Below are 22,613 nucleotides of genomic sequence, written 5' to 3'. Positions count from 1 at the left end.
TGTAAGTTCAAGGCCAGCCTGGTCTACATGAGTTCCAGGACAACCGAGACTAAAGAGACCCTGTCTCAACAAAACAAAAAAAGAAAAGAAAAACAAACAACAAAGAATAAATGACAGAAAAAAATTCATCCTTTTAGTCAAGCAATACTATATAATTTCAAGGCATATTAATATAATTGATTTAATTCCAAAGCAACTGTGCAATAAGCAAAATATAAAAGAAAAAAAAACAAAAAACAAAAGTTAACTTCCTACAGCGGCCAACACACAGGACCTGTGCACCGAAGCAATTAACCTTCACATACTTTGAGTCTTACTTGAAAGTTAATCACACATGTAACCAACAAAGGAATGTCGATTAAGGTTAGGACTCCCCAAAGGGAAACTCTGACAGAATTTCAGGATGCTGCTAGAATGGGTTGGCTACCTTAAATCTCACTGATGGCTCCATCAGAGAGACCGCCCCATCTCTGCTGTCTCACAAATGTACTGGGGAGGGAAGAAACAAAACAGACAACCTACTGTTCCCTAATACATATGGCTTAGCACCCAGAGAAGGTCTCTGCCCCGGAGACATCCACATGGGTCAAGCTTCCTTAAACGAGGCGCCATCTTTCATTTCAGGACAGGTCTTTTCTTGCAAGGTCTTTAGAGGCAGAAGTTCCACTTGGGTTCTAACACACAGCCCTGTGAGCTCAGTTTCCTGAAAACATACACCTGCTGGGTTCTAGGTTCTCCCTTACTAGTGACGAGGCTTCACTATCTCACAGCCACCAAAACCGCACATACACTATCAGCATGATGAAGAACACGGCTACTGCTGCAAGCTTGGCGTAGGTGGAACGCATGTTCAGGTACTTCGCATCCTGGCGGTATTTCTTAGATAGACTGGACAAATTGTTAGCCTTCGAATCCAATGCTGAAAAGATAAAAACGGGAAACTTTAATTAGACCTCAAGTAGTTTATCAAAACATTAAGGCATAAAAATAACGAACATGACTGGTGGAATAAATAAGCCATGGAGTTTAAACTATGTTTAATAATAAAATAATTGTGTTACCAAATCTGAGTAGGCACACCGACTGTTTAGAGTGATGGTGTCAGCAGGTTAGTAACAGCAGCTCTCCCGCCTCAGTGCGGCGGAGGGCCTGAGCATGCGAGGCACGCAGAGTGAGTGCTCAGCACTACCTGATAACTGTCTGTGGTTTCATTTTTTTAAAGAAAGATCTACTTATTTTTATTTATGTGTACAGGATGCCCTAGAAGTGAGAAGAGGGCGTTGGATCTTGGGGTGTTAAAGTTACAGACAACTGTGAGCCACTAGATGTGGGTGCTGGTAAACAAATTTGGGTTCTCGGCAAGAGCGGCAAGCACGCTTAACCTACGATCCATCTCTCTACCCTTAATTACCCTATCTACACGCTAAGTGGTCTAAATCACATGCAAGAAGACTAGGTAACCAGAAATGCTCAATTAATCTGACACCGAGTGCTAAGTTATACTTTCATGGTGATTGCTAATTCCAAGATTCTTCACAGAGTAAAGACTGTTACAAAATCAAAGCTATTAGATTGAGCATTTCAACACATATGAAAGCTAAACTGTGATTAAAATATAGTCACAGGTTCTATAGAAACCCCAAAACCCCACAAATGTCTAGTAAGTTAAGTCTTAGCATTTCCACAAAGACTGCCCCAATATTTGTGATGTGTTGTCGTCCACATAGCTTAACTATGAAAACAAACATTCCAACTGACACCAAGAATTCTCCTTTTCACTGCTTCCAAATTTTCAATCTGTTTCCTAATCCTGCAGGCGGGTGGTCAGGGATGTTTGGCTGGGACCAGATCTAACTGAGCAACTGAAGTTGAGGGCAGGTGGAGAGGTGCGGAGCTAAGAGTACTGGTAAGGGCGCGCTCTTCCAGGCGGCAGACAGCAGTGCCCAGCAAGGGTGCCAAAGGGACAAGATGAAGTGGAACAAGTGTGTGTGTCTTTCATTTGGGATTCAAAGGAAGCTGGCGGGGGCTGTTCCCAGAGTTAAGGCGGGGTAGCAAAAGCTACGTGCAACAGCTTTGGAATATGTACAGTTACTTAACCAACCGGTTCTGATTGAGAAACGTGGTATTACTTAATATAAGCGCAAGAGGTACTCAATTATCAACTGACACTAGGAATCACAAGAGTGTTTGAGGAGAAGGCACCATGACGGTGCCCCCAGCTGTCCCTCTGGGCCGTCTACCAGAAGCTATCAACTGCTCAGGGGTCTTTTCCTCCCACTTTAGTTTAATTTTTGACTTTATACAAAGTAATGAATTGCATTATCCCTCTAGATATGTGTATCATCATACTATTCATATTTCAACGTCCTCCCTCCCCACTCTCATCGCCCAGTCCCTCATCAGTGCCCTTTCTGTTCTGCTGGCACAGGGCTTCCATTAACTTCCTTCCCCTCTCCCCATCTTTTTAAATTTCTCCCGCTGCTTTTGCAGCGCCATCCGGGGTACTGCTTTCTTGACACATGTGAGAGCAAATATCCAGTGTTTGTCTTTCTGAGTCTGGCTCATTTTTTGTTTAACATAATGACGTCCAGCTGGACAGGGGTTTTACTGATATGTTTACTGGTGAATCCCGAGTACGTATAACAGGGCATACAGCCAGTGCTCAGTAAACATCTGCCATGACCGCCCATTTGAGAAGCCAGAATTTACATCTCCAGTGCATACTTTCTTTTTCCTCCAGAGGAATCTTTGTCTGTCTTAAGATCCTTCCTAAATTTCAATCAAACCCATTTCTTATTCAATTAGAACTCTGCAATGCTGAATGACTCCGTTTGTTAAGAATAAACGGGCGATTTGGACTAAGTTGTGATTTGCTTGCCGAAGGCCGGGGCACTGCTGTGCAGCTAAGGTTATCCCTGATTTGCAGGCCTCCTGCCAGAGTACAGCTGCACCACCACTCCCAGACTGAGACAAGTAACGTTTAAGAGCATCCCTGTGTAGAGGAACCTTTTGAAATACATAGTGTACAAAGACAAGACTCTCCTTAGAGTCATGGGGCAGATTCCCAACACAACAGATGAGATGTGCCAGAGGACAGTAAGAATCTAAGCACCCAGGACTCTGGTCTTTGTGGAACTTGCAGTTCTGCAGAGGTAATACCTTTGAATAAAGAAACACAACCCAGCACTTAAGAAGGGTAATTTGAGGTTGCTGAAATGCAAAAGATTGTGCATTACATGCAAAATGGATGAGCTATAAACACGCATTTAGAAAGAAAACCAGGTAGAGATCAATGTTACAAAAGAAGAAAACAGTTTAAAAATGCTAATCTTTTTACTGTCCTGAAATATACTTTATTCAAATATGTTTTCCCTTACTTAAGATGACTTCTTTCAGAAACTGTTTCCTGCCCATATTTTTCTGCTCCTTCTACATACATTACTACAGCTCTTTTTTTTTTTTGACTCCAGGGACCAATGGATTCTGCTGAATACTAGCAGGGCGTCTGCTGAGCCTCATCTGGAAAAGGTTCCAGATCACAAATGTTACCGACAAAGAGATGTCAATTAATTAATGTCTGTGAAACTGGCCTGATCCGCTTATTTCAGATGAAGGCTGAGTGAGTGTTATGGGAGTGAAATAACACACACACACACTCATGTGCTTGAACTCTTGCTCCCCTGGCTGGGGGCACTATTTTTGGACTATCACTTTTTAGAGATGAGACCTAGTTGGAGAATGTGGGTTCTGATAGGCCCCGGGCTTTTAGTCCCTACTGTACTTCAGGTCTGCTACTCTAATTACACTGGTAAGAGAGGAGGCAAAGAACTGCAGCTGTACACCCTAATACCTTGAGTCTGCTGTGATTAACTATGTCCCCTTAAACTGTGAAGCCCACCAAACCCTACCTCCTCAAGCTGCTTTGTCAAGTGTTTGGTCACAGCAAGGAGAAAAGTAATGCATACAACACAGAGAACGCCCACAGTAGATCGCCCACAGCAAGGAAGCTCGCAGAAGATGCCGAGTCCACTCACTCATACTTAATGAGTCCCTGAGTAGTTTCTGCACTCCCCAAGCAGGCGAATCTACTTAAAGGCAGAAGTGCAGACCTGTGAATCAGTGTGCCTGCCAGCCCTGCAGCAAACAGGAGCTCTGCAGGAGAACGCTTACCTTGTGGTAAGTGGAGACATATAAAGTTTGGGTTTAAGACAAGTTTTTTGTTAGTCCACTTTATCTCAAGTAGGAACTCTCAAGTCTATTACAATAGTAATTACACACACAATGTGATGCTTAAAGAACAGGAAGCCGTGTGCTGTGGTAACTGAGCCTCTGACACAGAGGCTATACTCCCTGCTGAAGAATACACAGCAACGCTGACATAAGAAATTCATTACAGAAATCTACCTGTAATCATGATGAAAACACAAAGTATGGGAGACACACAGCACTCATGAAATCTATCCTCAAAGAGCCTAGGGCTGGAGGGATAGCTTAGAAACTGCCACTCAAACCTGGGCATGAGTTCAGATCTACATCTCTCACACAGAAACCTGGTGCAGCACTGTATGTCTGTATGTCCACTCTAGGGAGCAGAGACAGGCAGGTCCCAGGAGCTCACCAGTCAGCATAGCTCAGGGAGCTCCAGTTCAGTGAGAGCCTGGCTCAACAAGTAAGGTGGAGAGGAGCAGAGAAAGATCAGACATCAACCTCTGGCTGCCACACACCCAAGCACAGACATAACTTCACACACACCCACACAAACATGAACAAACACCACACACACACACACACACACACACACTCACACACACACACACACAGACGAATACAAATACAAACACATAAGCACACAGAAATGAAGAGCTTACATGTGCATATCTAATGTTCAAATAATATTACATATGTATCTTGATCAAATTTTTATCCAGCTATCTATAACAAAATTATTTTAGATAATATAATCACTATCACTGAAAAAAATCTCCCCTTCATTTTACAAACTGAATTTACTTTAAATATGTTTATATAAACTGGGCATAAGACACACTTGTAATGCCAGCATTCAGGAGGCAGAAACAAATGGTTCCAGGCAAGTCAGAGATACACAGTAAGACCCTGTCTCAAGGGCCTGGATGGCTCAGTGGCTAAAACGCATGTGCACTCTTGTAAAAGACATAGGTTCAGTTCCCAGCATCCACATGGTGGCTTACAACTATCCCTAATTCCAGGTCTAGGGGATCTCATGCACTCTTCTGATCTCTGTGAGTATGCACGCATGTACACATGTGGTGCACATACAGACATACAGACAAAACATAAGCATAAAATAAATGGATATAAAAATGTTAAAAGATCATCTCAAAAACATAGCCAAAAATATGTTTAAATAGTTATGTTAAATATGGATTTACATAAAGCATACATATAAGACACAGTAACATATATTTTTTACAGGTATGTGATATACGCAGGGAGAAGGCTCAGTGGATAAAGCACTTGCCACGCAGGCATGAAGAGCTTAGTTCAGATCCTCAGAATTCACTTAAAGCCAGATGCTGTAGCTCTGAAGTGTGAGGAGAGAAGACATGAGAATGTTCAGAAGCTCACAGGCCAGCCAGCTTGGCCTATGAAAAGACAGAAGACACAGTCTTATGGTGTGGTGGCATATGGCTTTAGTCCCAGAACTAGGGAGGTACAAGCAGGTAGATTTCTGCCATTCAAGGCCTGGCTGATCTATACAGTGAGTTCCTGGCCAGTCAGAGCTATATAGTGAGACAATATCCAAATTCAAACAGACAGACAAACATATAAAACTCACAGAGTCTCAATTACATAGAAAACAAGGATCAATACTTGAGGCTGCCTCCTGACTTCCATATATAGCCACAGCAAGTGTGCACACATAATTACATATATACACATAACAAAACCGAGGGCAAAGAGACAGCTCAAACAGTCAAGTGTTTGCCAGGCAAGCTCGAAGACCTGAGTAAGTCCTCAGAACTCGCATAACAAAGTGTAGGGGGTGGAGAGGAATATGCTCATAACTGCAACACTGGGAGTCAGATACATAGATCCCTGGGTCTGCCAGCCTAGCATAACTGAAAACCACAGGTCAGGGACAGATTACCTCAGAACGCCAAGGTGAAAGGCAGTGAGGAGCAGCAGTGAGAGCTGACCTTGCTTCCATATTCATATGCACACATGAAAATACATACATACAAATAAATATTACACAGTACACGCTGGAGACTGTATAATGAAATATTTTAACAGTCCAAGGTAGGAAACCAGTGTGACCTGAGCTACAGGGACCAGGGAAGCTGTCTTCAATTCTCGAAAGAACAGGTGATACTGAGTCAGAATGCGCTATTAAGAATGGCAAGGAGGGGCTAGATAGCTAAGAGCACTGATTGCTCTTCCAGAGGTCCTGAGTTCATTTCACAGCAACCACATGGTGGCTCACAACCATCTGGTGCCCTCTTCTGGCATGTAGGCATACATGCAGGCAGTATGTATAATAAATCTTAAAACAAAATAAATAAATCTTTAAAAAAAAACTTCAACACTGTGATTCAGAGGAATATCTTTTTTAAAAAAATAGAGTAATAATTTAAAAAGGAACAGCAAGGAAGCCGACCTAACTGAGATACAGAGCCTGACAGCTGGGAGAATGACGTGTATTTACAGTCTCATTTTCCACACATCCTTGGCCACAGCCTCTCAGTCTTCTTTTTAATTTATTTAACTTGTACAAATGTTCTGTTTGTTTTGTAAATTCTTAGAAACAGTAACTGCTTCTGGATGAGTCCTTTACCCTGTTCTAGTGCACAAAATTAATCACACAAGGCACGAATTCCCGGCAAGTCAGGGCTGATCTCTGACGTCATTTTCAGGTACCTGAGAGTGCTTCTCCCCGCTGTAGGACTTCTTCAATATTCGCCACCATGATCCTCTGCACATCTTGCAATTCGGTGTTGATGGAGCCGAGATTTCTCCGAGCACGGCTATCAATGTAGAGTTTCTTGGTCTTCTGAATGAAGGTGTCTAGAGTGAGGACAGGTAACCATTACCAACCTTCCTGCTTCTCGAGCCACTGAAAATGATCAGAACTTGAGTGTATTCCTACACCTGTCTGCTGCTGGCTCTGACCTCTTCGTCTGTAAAATGTTAAGATGACCATTCAGGAGAACTGCCCCTCGAACATCTCTTAGTCTGAGGCATTTACTATCAGAATTCTTAGAGATAACCAGACTCACTCTAGTAAACCGTTCCTGAAGACAGAAAATCTCAACCTATATTCAGAGAGCCCTTTAGGTTCCATGACTTAGTTCTACACAACCCCTATAATAATGCTGGCATTACTAAGAGAGTTAGTGATCGATCAGCAGCCTACTTTCCAAACTTACCTCATGCTTCAACCTCAAACCAAACCTGATAGAAAGCTTCCAAATTACCACTACAGGGCTGTAGCCTCATTCATCTAGAGCCTACACGTGCAACTTCTCAAAACTGTAGGAATGACCTACTATAAAAGTAATGTCAGTCTCTGCCAAAACCATCTACTGCCGTGTGTGCTGATACCTCTAACTTGGCTTTCAACCCCTACTGTGTTCCCCTGCACTTTGGGAAGCTGACCTGGGTGGAGCACATCAGTGGGCTCCTGACCCCCCCCCACTTCTAGTCGGGCTCTGGCCCTGAAGCAAATCCAGCAGAGGAGGAAGCAGGCAGTGCAGTCAGGGTACTTAGACCCACTCCCACTTTCCTGAGCACTCACTGTGGTCTAGCAATACCCCCCACTAAAGCTTCTGCCCCTCTCCAGTTGGTCTCCCCCTAAATGGTCTCCTTCAGTTCAAACACTGAGCCTTTCCTTTACAGCTTCAGCCTGAGAGTGGGAACAACGACTGTTTATGGTCCCAAGCCACCATACCTGGTATGATCTTATAGTTCATTCTCATCTTAACTCCCCTGAAACTAATTTGAGTGAGCCATCTATTTCCTTTGTAACCTTGATACACGTGCTTTATTGGTCACTTGGATTTACTAAACTAATTAGCCAGGAAAATAACATTAAAAAATTAGCATTTGGTCAATTTTTCTCTACTATGATAAAGCAAGGTGACCCGCCTAACAGCACAGGCCATTCCCTTTGACCTACTGACAGCCCAGCCTTTTACAGGTCTGACTGGTACTGAGCCTTCCCTAACTCCTGTGCAAAGAGACAGACACTCACACGTACTACTTCTGAATGTAGTAAAGACGGTTTTCAAATACCATACATTTTTAAACTACAGGTTCTAATCATCACTCATCATTTTTCTTGATTTCCAAATTCTGATTTCCATAAAATTAGTCTTATTTTGAGAGTCTATAGATTGGAGAATACGACTCAGTTATAAGATAATCAAGTAGACTTCATGTAACTACAAATGACACTAATAAGGAATTAAACTAGATAACAAAAGGTGATGAAAGACTGGATGAATTTAGTGGTAAGAAGGAAGCCTTCTCCATTCAAAAAGGGGGGAAAAGGTAAATTTGGAGAGGGGAACAAACCAAACCTTCCTAGGCAAACTCCAGGGGGAGACATGTCAATCTTTAAGCAGTGTGTCAAAGTTTCTCCATAATGCTAGTCCCTGAGGGGAGAACGCAGGGTCTAATCTTACCAAACTCGATGAAGGAATAGGGCCTAGACACAGTGGGCACCTTCTTCCCATGCTGCTCGTCAAATTCCGAGTGCAAGTCTTCTAGGTAGGCAAAGGCCAACTTCTTAGGGAAGGCAGCTTCACACAAAACCAAGTAACACACCCCCTGCTCAATAATGTAGCTGGAGGGAAAAGCAAAACACAGTTATTTATGAAGTAATGGTGCTTCCGGTTGATGCTGATTTTCAGTACCTTATCAACTTCAGAAAATATTCCACCTAAGTCACAAATTGTTAGAACTAAGAAAGTAACCATCCTCCCACCATTAAACATATACCTAAAAGACCTGGGCTGGCAAGGACGGCTCAGCACTTAAGAGCACTTCTTGTTCTTGCAAAGGACCTGAGTCATGCCCAGCACCCAGCCACACCATCTGTAACTCCTGAGCCAGAGGATCTGAACCCCTTTATTGACCTCTGAGGGCACCAGGCATGCACATAGTACACACACACACACACACACACACACACACCACTCATAAACATAAAAGTATATAGAAAAAAGCCCGAGTGCAGGCATTGCTTATTCACTATATATTTTCAATTAGTATACATTAACACCTAAGAGGTCATTTTTTAAAAGCTACAGGTGCCAAGACATCATCCTTTGACCCCATATGACAAACATATTAATAAACAGATATCAAAGTCCTTCCAGCCATAACATTAAAACTAAAAACTTATGGGATAAAAGTTAGAAGTTAAATGAGAAAATGTTTACTGGCACAGAAAAAGCCACCTCAAAAATAGTCATGTTGCTTATTTCTGGCTAGAAGAACTCTAAAAATCAATTGGAAATCATTCACTAAGAGAATTCTTTGTGGGATTCCCTTTTGTGACAATAAGCTTTCTGTTATTCTGGGAAAGAGCTTTGTGACTGGGATAATCTTAGAGAAAAAATTTACTAAGAGCCTCTCAAACCTTTTAGCCACAGGACTCTTGTTGTGTTTTGTTTTGTTTTCAAGACAGGGTTTCTGTATGTAGTCCTAACTATCCTGGAATTCGTTAGACCAGGCTGGCCTCGAACTCTCAGAAATCAGCCTTCCTCTCTGCTCCTGAGTGCTGGGATTAAAGGTGTGCACCGCCATTGCCCACCATTGCCCGGCTGGCCGTGGTGCTCATTCTTCCAACAACACATACACCAACAGAGCCTGTACATACAGTGGATGAAGTCACAAGTTCTTTGTTCTGGGTAACTTGTCCGCTATCATCGCATTCCTGCCTTCTGTTCCTCACTCCTGAGACATCTTAGAGCCCCACAAAGGCCCATCTAAAGCCTTACACACTCTCTCAGGCACAGAGTAACGCTTAGTAAACTGCTGTCCGACCACTGCTTGGGCATCTGGATTAAAGGACCTCCTTGATGTTAACCTGCGCTGTCATTTATAACGCTGGTCTCATTCCCGGAGAAGTAAACAGGCCTGACTGCCCCACTTAAAGCTACAGGGACGCATAATATCAGTAAAGTCAAATTCGGCCATAGTATTTATAGCCTTTCAGATGAAATGTTCTGTCACATTTTACCACACAGCCAAATGGCACAGTGACTGTAACAAACTAGGCCCTACACACCTGCTTACACTTTCTCACTGTGGTGCTTTTACACATCCAGAGAAATTCCATTTGTTCTCATATGAGAGCTTAGGTAACTTCTTTTTTTCTAGTTCCTTTCATCAAACACCAATAGTAATGTATTGCTTTCTTCGAAGTGCCTCAGTTATGATTTTAACCTGAGGATTGTGACCCCCTACAGCACTGTGTAGCTGAATGTGGGGACTACAGAAAATCTGGCAACACTAGCTTGTTCCTGATGAGCAAACTCTGAACCCAGCGTGTTTTCAGCAGGGCTCTCCAGTGACGATAGCGTGCTTCACTGCAGCCGGCTCTCTGAGCACACAAGCCGTACGCCCTGCGCAGGAGGTCAGGCCTCGGGCTCACAAAGGCCCAAACACCTGCGCTCAACCTGAGCCGGCTCTGTGTCACGACGGAAATGTTTCCACGTACGTGTCACGTTTTCTGCTCTTAAGGAATGATGATTTGATAATAGAAAACAAAGACATTTTCCTGGCATCGTTCCCCACTACATAATTATCAAAGAAGTACACATTTTATTAGTAGCATGCTTGATTTTAAAATTTACTGTTTGAGTTGCTGATTTGAGTTGCATTAAATTTTTATTGCAAATTTCATTAAATGAATTCTGCCTTGAGAGCTAAACAGAATTTCCACCAGTTTCTGAAATGCCCTTAGCCACACTTTTGCCATTTTGCAGTCTACACTTATACAAAGCACTGTCCTCACCAATGAAGACTATAAAATTAAATGAAGATAACTGAAAAGTACTTAGGATGTTCTACACCCCATAGAATCAAATACTCAGTCCAGACTTAACCCTTTATGTAAAAATAAAGCACATTCATTTCATGAGCATGCAAATTTGCTTATGTTTTAACTAAACAGAAAATTTATTTGTATACCGAAGAATTATTTAAAAATCGTTTTTAATAAATGTTTAGTTTGCACACTCAGGGTCACATAGAATCCTGTGAAATTAAGGAAAAGTTTAACAAGCCCTGCTCTAAAGCACTGTGCTTGTTGGAATGTGTGCCTCTGTGGGGAGGATACTGGCTCGTTAGAAAGGATGGGCATTTGTGAAGACAAGGCAAGGTCTAGCAAAGGATAAATCTTTACTAGCTCTTCAGTAGGGAAAACCAGAGACTGTAAAAGTCCTACAGGAATGAGAAGGAACGCTCTTCCCAGGTCTTTTACTCCCTATCTGTTGTGGAGGTACAGTCCTCCCACAGTATCTGCAGTGGATCACTTCCAGGAGACCCACAGTTACTAAAACTGGAAAATGCCTTAGTCCCTTATATAGGTGGAATAATAGCTGCATAAAACCCATGCGGATCTTTTGTAGACTTCAAATCACCTTAAATACCTAATAGAAAATAAACGCCTTGTCATATTGCTGTTATATTGTTTAGGGAATAATAAGAAAAAACTCCCACAAAGCCTACATGTGCTTCATGCGGATATTTTTAAAAATTTTTTTTGAAATATTCTCAGTGCATGGTTCTTGGTTACAGACATGGTTTCTACAAGGGCAGAACTGTGGACATGGAAGATAACTGTATCATATAATTAAACATACATATGATTTTTGGGTAAGTTCTCTAGGCTAGTCTCAACTCATGGGCTCAAGCAGCTCTTCTGCCTTAGCCTCCAGAACAGCTTAGACTACAGGTGCACACCACCTCATATGGCCAAATGGTCATGTTCTCTAGTGTTTAGATTAAAGTACCCTAGATAATATGTAATTACCTTATAAAATGTGTCTACCACTTTCTTTTAAAGGATACTTAGTGATAAACTCAAGGACTTTTGTTTTACAGCGCTTATCCGTTGTTCGGTTTTCAGTTAAACCGAGGGGTTCCTCTTTGTCCTAACAGACACCTTAGCACCCTGCTACTGACACAGTGAAGTTTACTTACTTACTTGATCCTGTTTTCCTTTGCTGTGGTCTTCCTATAACATCTTTCCTTTTCAACCTTTACTCTTTTTTTAAAGATTCAACTTGGCATGTTATTATTTAACAATTATCTGTCGATAATTAAAAGCCCAATAAAGCTCCTGTGACGGTCAATATTGGCTGTCAACTTGACAGGACCTAGAACTGTCCAGAACCCCTGGGCACATCTTTGAGGGAGTTTCTGCACTGAGTTAGCTGAGATGGACGGCCACCCTAAATGTCAGCTTCCATGGACTGACACCCAGGACTGATGGGGCGAGCTGAGCAGCAGTGTTCCTCTCCTCTTCTCGACTACAGACACACTAGGACCAGCTCCTCAAGCCCTTCCCACTATGACTCTCCTGCTGTAATGGACTGTAGCCTCTATGAGACAAAACTAAACTTTCCACCCTGCATTCGCCTGAAGGTACTCTGGTACAGCACTGACACAAGTAACACTGCCTTCCTCTCTTAGCTTTGTGCACAGTCTGTAGCCACGGAGTGGCTGGGGGATATCATTTAATGCTAGGTACTTGCTGAGCACGCATGAGGGCTCTGGGTTCAATCCTCAGTGATGAAAACCAATCAGAAACCCACTATTTCTACAGCCACTAACTTAGATGCTTTAAAATTCTTGTCTTAGTTAGGTTTTTTTGTTTTTTTGTTTTTTAAGATTTATTATATATAGCTGTAGCTGTCTTCAGACACACCAGAAGAAGGCATCAGATCTCATTACAGATGGTTGTGAGCCACCATGTTGTTGCTGGGATTGGAACTCAGGACCTCTGGAAGAGCAATCAGTGCTGTAGTCAGTGCTCTTAACCACTGAGCCATCTCTCCAGCCCTTAGTTAGGGTTTTACTGCTGTGAACTGATACCATGACCAAGGCAAGTTTTATAAAGGACAACATTTAATTGTGGCTGGCTCACAGGTTCAGAGGTTCAGTCCATTATTACCAAGGTGGGAGCATGGCAGTGTCCAGACAGGCATGGTGCGGGAGGAGCTGAGAGTTCTATCTTCATCTGAAGGCTGCTGGCTTCTAGGCAGCTAGGATGAGGGTCTTAAAGCCCACACCCACAGTGACACACCTGCTCCAACAAGGCCATATCTATTTCAACAGGGCCACACCTTCTCATGGTGGCATTCCCTGGGCCAAGCATATACAAACCATCACAATTCTCTTAAGAGTTTTAAAATATTTATTGAATCTCTTCAATGTATAAAGCAAGATGCTAAATATGTATGTATCCCCTTATAATCCTTGGTGAGATATCCTTTGAAGAGAAAACCACAGCTTGGAGATGTTATGTGAATTGGTCTGTATCACTGTTAGGAAGCTTTTGAGCAGGAGTAATAGCCTATCTGTGTCTGCCTCCAAGATGTTCCTAAAGCATGAGGTTATCTATTACTGCATAACAGGTATAGAATGAGCACAGGTTAACCTCTTAAATTACTGTAAGCATGTTAACTTAAAAATAATTAAGATTTTGGTTTTCCAGAAAGAGAAATAGAAAAAGTGTTTCCATGAACAGATTGTAGTTTTAAAACTATTTAAGAAACGTTACTATTCTGGGCAGGGGAGATCACTTAATCGGTAAACTACATGCCTTGCAAGCTTAAAGTCCCAAGTTCAGTCCCTAAGATATGTTCTTTAAAAGTTCTAGGTGCCATGACACACATTTATAACCCAGCACTGGAGAAGGAGACAGGCAGAGATCCCTGGGGCTCACTGGCCAGCTAGCTTAGCCTACTTTCCAGTTCCAGGCCAGTGAGAGAAATGGCTGTGCAAAGAAAAAAGAGAAAGGTGGTCTGAGGATGACACCTGAGGTTGTCTTCTGGCACTGGTGGCATGGGTACACACGCAAACACACACTCACATGCACACACACAAAGTATCATACAAGGAAACAACACAGTGCTATTATTTTTTTAAGTATTTAAAAGATATGGGTATGATCATTTATTTTTAAATGCACATTTAAAAATAGAATATATTTGAGTTGAGGTAACCTTGAAGGCTACAAGAAGGCATCAGATGCCCTAAAGCTAGAAATACAAGTGATTGTATGTGCTAGGAACTGAACCTGGGGTCTCCGCTACAAGAAGAGTAAGTGATCTTAACCTCTGAGCCATCCTTCCAGCCCCTAGTGTGATATTCTTACAAGGTGTTACATAACTGTATTTCATACCTGAACACGCACGCACGCACGCACACACACACACACAAAATCAGAGCTATACTCACTGAAAAGTCATGGCTCCTGCTTCCAAGGTACATCTGGTAGGGGACTGTTCATTCAACTTTCGAAAGAGTTGCTTAGCCTGACTCTGATACTGCTGAAGGTCCCGGCCTGACTGAAAAAAGATAACTTCATTGAAGAATTTAGTACAGACACACAAAGCTATACTAGTCAGAAGATCATAACATCACAAGAATATTAAGTAAATAAGTCCTTCATTTAGCAGTTATTAAGATCCATTTCAATAAAGAAAAATAAAATGTCTTACTTTTAGAACAAATTAAAAAACCTAACTCCTAGTATTTCTAAGATCCCACATGTAAGTGCTAAGAAGGAAAGTGTGCACGTCACCTACGTGCAAGGCACTCGGGGTGCTTTTTACTGTTAGGTATCTCACACACCATCCTGCGCACACTGCCACTGCAGTAAGGCTGAAAGGGCAACTGTCCTTCGTTCCACCGATCTCTCTGGTTCTCCACTGTAGGTAGCGAGCTGGACTAAAGCGGGCTACGCACAAAAGGGCAACCCTCAAACGCTCAGCATTTCTCTGAACAAGTTACTAGAAAGAAAAGGAGGGTATTCAGTGGTTGCAGCGTTTTGAAAGGATACACATCATACCTTACTAGCCTACTAGACTCAAAGGAGAAAGGCAGTCCATGAAGAAGGAGGAACAAATACATGTGGTTAATCTGCCCTCTTCCTGAGGAGGACGTCCTGTTAGCTATGGCCTGAAGGTCTCTACTGCCCAGATCAGTAAGCTGGTGGCATTTCATCACCAGCTGATGGAGGCAAGTGCAGCCTTTGGGAGATGCTCAGTCATGATGACGGAGTGCTAGTGATTGAGGCTGATGTCCCCATATGAAATCCCGGAAAGCTAGACTGGCCCCTGTACCACACGAAGACTCACACAGAGCTGCTATCTATGAGTGAGAAGCAGACACCAAACCTGCTAACCTTGTCACCTTGGACTTCTCAGTGTCTGTTTTTGTTTATAAGCCACACAATTTATGCACATTGCCATGTAACAGAAAGCCCTAATTATTCCAGTTATAGAATTATTTATTTTGTATTGAAAGATAAACTAGCCTTCCTTTGCAGATATCTCATAACACTGACATAAAAGTGCTTATATCACTTTTCCCAGAGTCTGGGTCTGGGGTCTAACATTGAGGGAGCACACTATTAAGCTTCTAGACAGGATACTCCTGAGCTGACACCACAAAGGAGGAGGCAGTTAGGACATGGCAGGTCTGCAAAGGTACAGATGCAGAAAAATGATGACCTGAAATTCAAAAATAAATGAAGTAATGAATAAGCATAATGTAAGCCAGAAGTCAGGCAGCGTCCACTCAATGCACAACTGTGGATTACTCACCTTAGTTAGTTAGCACTGCTGTTATGGCAATCATCTGTTATAATGCTATTCACTTGAGAAAGCACTTTGTGTCAATATGTGTGTATGTATGTATTTATGTATGTATACATGCATGCATGCATGTGGATATCATATCAAAGTCACACATTCAAGAGTACCTTATCATAACTACTACCACCTAACGACATGATATTGGCATTATCATATTAAGCAGTATGCATGCATGCATTTATCCACAACTAGTCAGTAAGTACATGTTTGTAAATATTGTCACATGCTTTCAGTCACTAAGAAGTAATGCACAATGTCCTATTTCCACATGTGAATGGTATCTACCAACCTGAGTGCTTCACCATGCCATTATATGGCGTGAAGAGATCTGAACCCACAACAACACATGTGCCCAACTAATTCTGGAAGTGTTACAAAGCCATAGTGAAGACCAACACATAGATGGCTGTCAGCCCTGGCATCACACTGGAACCACCTAGCGATCCTAGCTTCATTCCTAAGCCAATAACACAACGACTGTTTTCAATTGCCAAAGCAGATGAATACCTTACCTTAAAGGTAAAGCTGAAGAAAATGATGGGGAAAAAACCCAACCCACAAACAAACAAAAACAAAGCCAGACCCCGCCAATCAAAGATCAGCACAAGCCTTCCAACTTCATAAGGCATGATGTAAGTATTACCACAGCCTGAGAGAACAAAACTAAAAGTCATACAATTATAAGATATAATGGCTGGAAGCATGCTACAATTTCAGGTGCTAAGGAAAAAGGTATTGTCGTGTGCACTGGGACATATCTACATAGAGATTATAGTATGACAGCCAACACTAATGCTGGTTCAGCTGGCATTACCACTCCTAGGAACAAAATCGTCTTCGCTAAACAATGACTTTTCTGGCATATTCACATAACAGACTATTAGGCATCCATTAAAATATTTAATAGTGGGGTTGGGGATTTAGCTCAGTGGTAGAGCACTTGCCTAGCAAGTACAAGGCCCTGGGTTCGGTCCCCAGCTCCGAAAAAAAAGAAAAAAGAAAAAAAAATTTAATGGTATGAGACAATGTTCAACATGTACAACTGTTAACTGGAAATATGAAGTCAGTCTTACAGCATAACACATTAATTTTGCACGCACACGGGGTGGGGGGTAGGGGAAGAATATGAGAATATCTGAGTAAAGATCTTTGGTTATATGTCTCCAAACTTTCTAAATAGCATGGATTAATTCTAAATAGTATAAAAATTATATATCCATCCTGTTCATTGCATCTTTGTACAAAGAGTACTACATGCAATTCTGGTTTGTAAATTCTGGCTAAAATTTAGAAAAACTCTTCAAAAATAAAGTTAATGCTCATTTTCTGTCAGGGACTAGTCTGAACACTTTACATAATTTAACTCACAATTACTCTAGGGGGTGATTAAAATTATTATGCCAATATTATATTTTAGAAACCAAATTTGGCCAAGAACCCTATGGGCTAGAAAGGGAAGAGCTAGGATTTGACCTAGATAATCTGACCACATATAGCACCTGCTTCAAGAAATATGACATCCCACTTCCATGATTAAAATTGTTTCAACAGTAGATCCACCTTCTAAACAAATTCTTGTCAACCATGTGACTAACAAGAAAAGCTCATGGCACTGTGTGGGAACTGATGAAGATCCCACAAAACAACCTAACAGTGTCTTACAGACAGACAGCTTGCTTTCAGTGTCAAAGTCACAAAGGGCTCACAGTCAGTTGGCCCAGCTAAAAATACCTAGATGCCCTGCCTGTGCTTTCTACTCATGTAGAGCAAACCTTGGTCAACTGTAAGATATGTTATGATCCAATAACAAAGGAGTGAGAACGGCTGGACTGCCATGGGCAAACAAGATCACCCACGAGCATGAAGATGTCTCTGTACCACAAGAGGCACAAGGCAGTGATTTCCTCAGAACCAGGACTTTTCCCATCTTGCCTAGGCCTAGTGGACAACTAGGCCAAATATCACCCTTTACCTTTCAAAGAATGTTTCAGTTTTGGTTTTATTTTATACACCAATGAGTACACCAGGTTTACTTAACAGGCATGGGTGAGAGGTTAATTACTGGAGCAGACAGCCAAGTCCCACTTCATCGTGGGCATCGTGGATGATGGCCTCTTGGAGGCGCATCAGAGTCCTCTTTCCATTATCTCCCACTCCCCCCATCAGCACTGCTAGAGATCACTAGCATTTTCCAAGAAGGTTCAGCTAGGCCTTATCGTTGATAAACCCTTGATGAACTCAGCTGGGCAAAGGCCAGTTGGACCAAGAACCAAGAACTAGCCATTTTCCTCTATTGGTAATTACAGTAACAGCCCCGAAATGATAAGGGGTGTGAGGCAGCTCAACTGCACAGCAGATCACTTGTTTTTCTGGGGCTCCCTATCATCTACCTCATAGCTCCAACACCTTTTCCAAATACGAACTGCCCTTCCAGAACTAGTGCAAAATTAAAGCAAATACAATAATACATTTGAGATAGAATAGAAAGGTAGATAAAAGAAACTGCAAAGGAAAGAGGTCGTTATAGAGGAAAGCAAAAAATAAAAAAATAAAAAGAGTGAAGAGGAGGAGGAGGAGCAAGATGAGGAGGAGGAAGATGAGGAAGAGGAAGATGAGGAGGAGGAAGATGAGGAGGAGGAGGAAAGGGACAGGACTATTAGTCAGCGAGTCTGGGTTTGTGAAGAAACAGTTGTTTCTCTACCTGTTCTAAGCCTGAATTACTAGGTAAGCAGTCAACACTGTATAAAACACTGTCTATATTATATGTGGATGCTAATCTCCATACCGTCCTATCTGAATAACCAGTCATCTTTAGTCCATACTGTCCTATCTGAAAAACCAGTCATCTTTAGCAATAAGTCAGTTAAGAGCTTATACAGGGACCGGCACCTAGCAAATACCTAAAAATAACTCAAGTTGTATCAGTACAAATAACTAAAAGTATATGAATTACTTTGGCTTGGACAATTAGAGTACTTTTTTTTTTTTCTTTTTTTCGGAGCTGGAGACCGAACCCAGGGCCTTGCGCTTGCTAGGCAAGTGCTCTACCGCTGAGCTAAATCCCCAACCGGACAATTAGAGTACTTAATATAAAACTATTTGGTCAAAATTATCTATGTCTTAAAAGCTATTTCTGTATTGGGCATGGTACATCTATAACTCTAGCAGTCAAAAGGCTAAGGCAGAGAGATAAGTTCAAGGCAAGCTCTAGCTATCTAGAACTTGTCCCAATTTTTTTTTTTTTAAAAAGTTATTTCTACATTAGTAAGAAGTGAATACATGGTTGAAAAGTCTTAAACAAGACAGTACAGAATAATGGTTAGGAACTAAGGTTCTGGTCTAGAGCCAAACTGATACTGATTTTTAAAACAATAGCTTAATAAAATACTGATTACAGTAACCGGCAATTCTCAGTCAGGACTGATTTTGTCCTAAAGGGACTTTTGGAAATGTCTATAAGTAGTTGGAGTAGTTAGAACAATGGGACAGGAATTGTGCCTCTGCCATCTGGAAGTAGAGGCCAAGGACAGACACCCTACAAGGCACAGGACAGTCTCTCCCAACAAAGGATCATCCAGTTCCAAATGGGAATAGTCTCTGATAAAAACAGACCAACCCCCAAAGCAAACCACCAGCACCAGCAGCACCTGCAGCACCAGCAACAAAAACCCAGGACACATGCTATTCCCTACCTGTTAGCTGTGTGCTTTAAGCAAGTGGCCTAGTCTCTGTAAGCCCAACAGCCTCTGTGAAGGGCAATAAGCATACACTCTAACATGGCTGGTGTGAGGACCAAAGAAATACTGCCCTTAGCAGACTCAGGACAGTGTTGTTGTGTATGTGGCAGTCTATAATGTTTTGTCTACTACTATAATGGTAAAAAGAGTCTAAGGATGATGCTTTTGTAGGCATTAAAGGTTCAGAACAGCTTATTACTTAAAATCAAAACTACTAAAGGAAAATGATGGAATCACAATCAGAAAAAAAAAAATCCTGTGGGAACTTCTCATCAATGAAACAAACCCATTTCGGCAGACCAATATCAAATAAATACCAAGTTTAAAATTAAGAAAGAATCCACGAATTTTTTCAGAAAAATCGCAAAGCAGAGACTAGGGGTCCACTAATATTAAATGGTATGTCAAATCCACTCTGGTTCCTCTCCATTAGAATTCAATGCTGCTGACCAGATTCTGCCCATCTCTACCCGGCTCCTACCCTTCATGGGAAACATATTTTTCAAAATAAGTGTTTTCTATGACTCCCCTCCCCCTATCTCCTTTGTTCAGATCATATTCTTGGGCTCATTTGAATAAATACTTTATTAGAGCAGGCGAAAATCAGGCATCACCATGAAAGTAGGCACTTTACTGAACTTTGACAACTTTATAAGTGGCAATATTACCTCATCCACTATCAAAATATGTCATCAAGCTAGGTCAAGGATCAGGTGCTACAGGAAAACGAGGTGAAGAAACGAGGGGTTGATCTTCCCCAGATGCATTAGTCAGCAGCCTTAACAGCAGCCGAAAATAAAAGTCCTAAAATTTAAGAAGGCCCCTAAAAAGTCATTACAAAAGGGTGATCACAATTAAACAAAGATAAGCTTTCTCCAGTGCGTCTGTATCGAGAGGAACAGTTAACGCCAAACTCTAACTCCTTCGACAAAGATTTCTACTCACAGGTAGCCTCTCCATTAGCAAACGGTAAAAGAGTTTCGAGGGGAGGGAGGAGGAGTGTCTGTGAGGTCGTCAGGGTCTCACTTGTCCAAGGAAGGAATCCATAGTTGGACCAAGGAACAGGCGGGCTCGGGACTCCCGCAGCAGCTTACCTGCTCGTCCTCCTGCATCGAGGCGGCCAGAGGAAGCCCGTCCGCTACGCGGGCGATCATCGTCAGCAGCACCATCTTCCCTGGCTACGGAGACCCGGCCGCCTCAGTCACTGCCCCTTCTTCTCCCGCGGTGGCCAGTTACACCTCCAGCTGAGGTCTCCAACAACTAGCTGCTGGCCGCTCTGCTTCCCGCTGAGGTGGCCGGAAACAGCTTCAGAGCTTTCCACTACCGGTCCTTCCAAATGGCTTCCCACAGAGAACTGCAACCACTGAACCTTTAGTTCCGCAGTGATTCCTCCGACCAAGACCCGCCCACGCTTGCCTTTCACTAAGTGGTATCTCTGGAATAACTGGCAGTCGCTCTGAAAAGGGCCCGAAAAGTGACCGAGAGCAAACTTTTAGACAAATGAAGTATGAAGCAGCTGTAAAGCTATATATTTTCAGATTTAATTTTTTTACAGAAAATGTTATGTACAATATTTTATAACCTGTGCTTATCCCGACTGATTTTTTTCCCCTGAGGGTTTTCTGTCCTGGGTGTTTATGCTGTCACAGAGTTCTTACAGAAGTTTGTGGTAGGAGATCAGCAAATAGGGACTGGAGAGATGGCTGAGATTTCAAGAACTCTGGGGAGGACATCCAGTTCCAGGGGAATCTGACGCCTTCTTCTGGTCTTTACAGCCTTTTCATGTACATGGTGCTCAGACAAAAGTGGAGGTAAACCACCCATACACATTATTTTTTTTTTAAAGAATGTATATATTCTAGGTTCTTGGCTGCCTAGGTCATGGTATAGAAAGATCAGTCTTTTTTTTTTTTTTTTTTTTTTTTTTTTTTTTTTTAATTTGGAGCTGGAGACCAAACCCAGGGTCTTGCGCTTGCTAGGCAAGCGCTCTACCGCTGAGCTAAATCCCTAACCCCTAGAAAGATCAGTCTTAACAGCAAGCTTTCCAGTAACTTGCTTTTCACACTTTTGAAGCAACCTCTAGACAGTCACCCATAAGGAAGGGTCCTCATCTTTTTGTTTTTTGGTGTCCTCATCAGTGAGATAGGGATGTTCTTGGTCTCTAGAGGGTTTTTGTAAATATTAAATGGGAACATGGAGGTCCAGGAGTTTTGTAAACTTAAAAAAGAAAGAATTATCAAAGATATTACATTAGGAATAACTGTTCTTTGGTATGTATGCTTATAGTTAGTATCTAGTCATTAACTGACATTTAGCTAAACAGCTCTGTAGGGAGCCCTATTGGATTTGGGCCTGGCCGCTTTGTGACTGCAGAGCTCAAGGTGGCTACGTGACTCTGGGCTGCATGGCCACAGAAGCTCACCCCTAGGTGGCTGCTGTAAGATTATGACGTTGTTGGACAAAAGCCTCTCCCAGGAAGACCCTGGGAGCAATCATGGGATGTTTCAGCCTGAACAAAACTCCGGATGTCCCTGAGCAGATTCCTGAGAAGGGTTCGACCATTTCAAAGAACATGTCCCCGGAAGACTGTTGCCTCTTTGTTTAAGGAGGATATCTTGCAGTTTAGTGATTCACCCTATATATCCTTGGGCACTTCCCAATACTCCCCCACCCTAAGCTTCAGTTCCCGCTTCTATTCCTGCCTCAGAGCTTTAAATGCTGTACATTTCTCTCAATAAATGAGACCTTGACAACAGAACTTTTGCTTGGTCTCCTTCTTCTCTTCACCCCCATTGATACACAGGTAGAAGGCCTCTTCGGGACCCTGAATAACTGGGTCCCCGCTGGCGGGGGCACAGCTCAGTAAAATTTGTTAGTGGAAGGCCCTCACTTTATAGTTAGAGAAGACTTCAGAGATTTCCCCAAGCAGATCACATAGCTAGAAATGATGTGAACAAGCTTTGAGCTCAAGTTCAGCTCTAGCTACTGATGTGATAAC

At 42.3% G+C, this 22,613-nt stretch overlaps 1 protein-coding gene across 1 annotated transcript; it reads right to left on the bottom strand.

Annotated features, from left to right (window-relative positions):
* Window positions 1-107: 107 nt before the first annotated feature.
* Window positions 108-20,890, bottom strand: Sec22b (SEC22 homolog B, vesicle trafficking protein). Its single transcript, NM_001025686.1, has 5 exons — window positions 20,710-20,890; window positions 14,458-14,567; window positions 8,667-8,827; window positions 6,901-7,047; window positions 108-919 (listed from the first exon to the last, which is right to left on the bottom strand). Exons 1-5 carry the CDS (start codon window positions 20,782-20,784, stop codon window positions 765-767), a joined length of 648 nt encoding a protein of 215 aa, NP_001020857.1. The 5' UTR covers window positions 20,785-20,890; the 3' UTR covers window positions 108-764.
* Between the last annotated feature and the right edge of the window lie 1,723 nt (window positions 20,891-22,613).

The sequence above is a fragment of the Rattus norvegicus genome, chromosome 2 (assembly GCF_036323735.1).
Source record: "Rattus norvegicus strain BN/NHsdMcwi chromosome 2, GRCr8, whole genome shotgun sequence".
Lineage (NCBI taxonomy): Eukaryota > Metazoa > Chordata > Mammalia > Rodentia > Muridae > Rattus > Rattus norvegicus.
The sequence above is the reverse complement of the archived record's forward strand: the minus strand, read 5'-3'. Positions and strand labels throughout refer to the sequence as shown.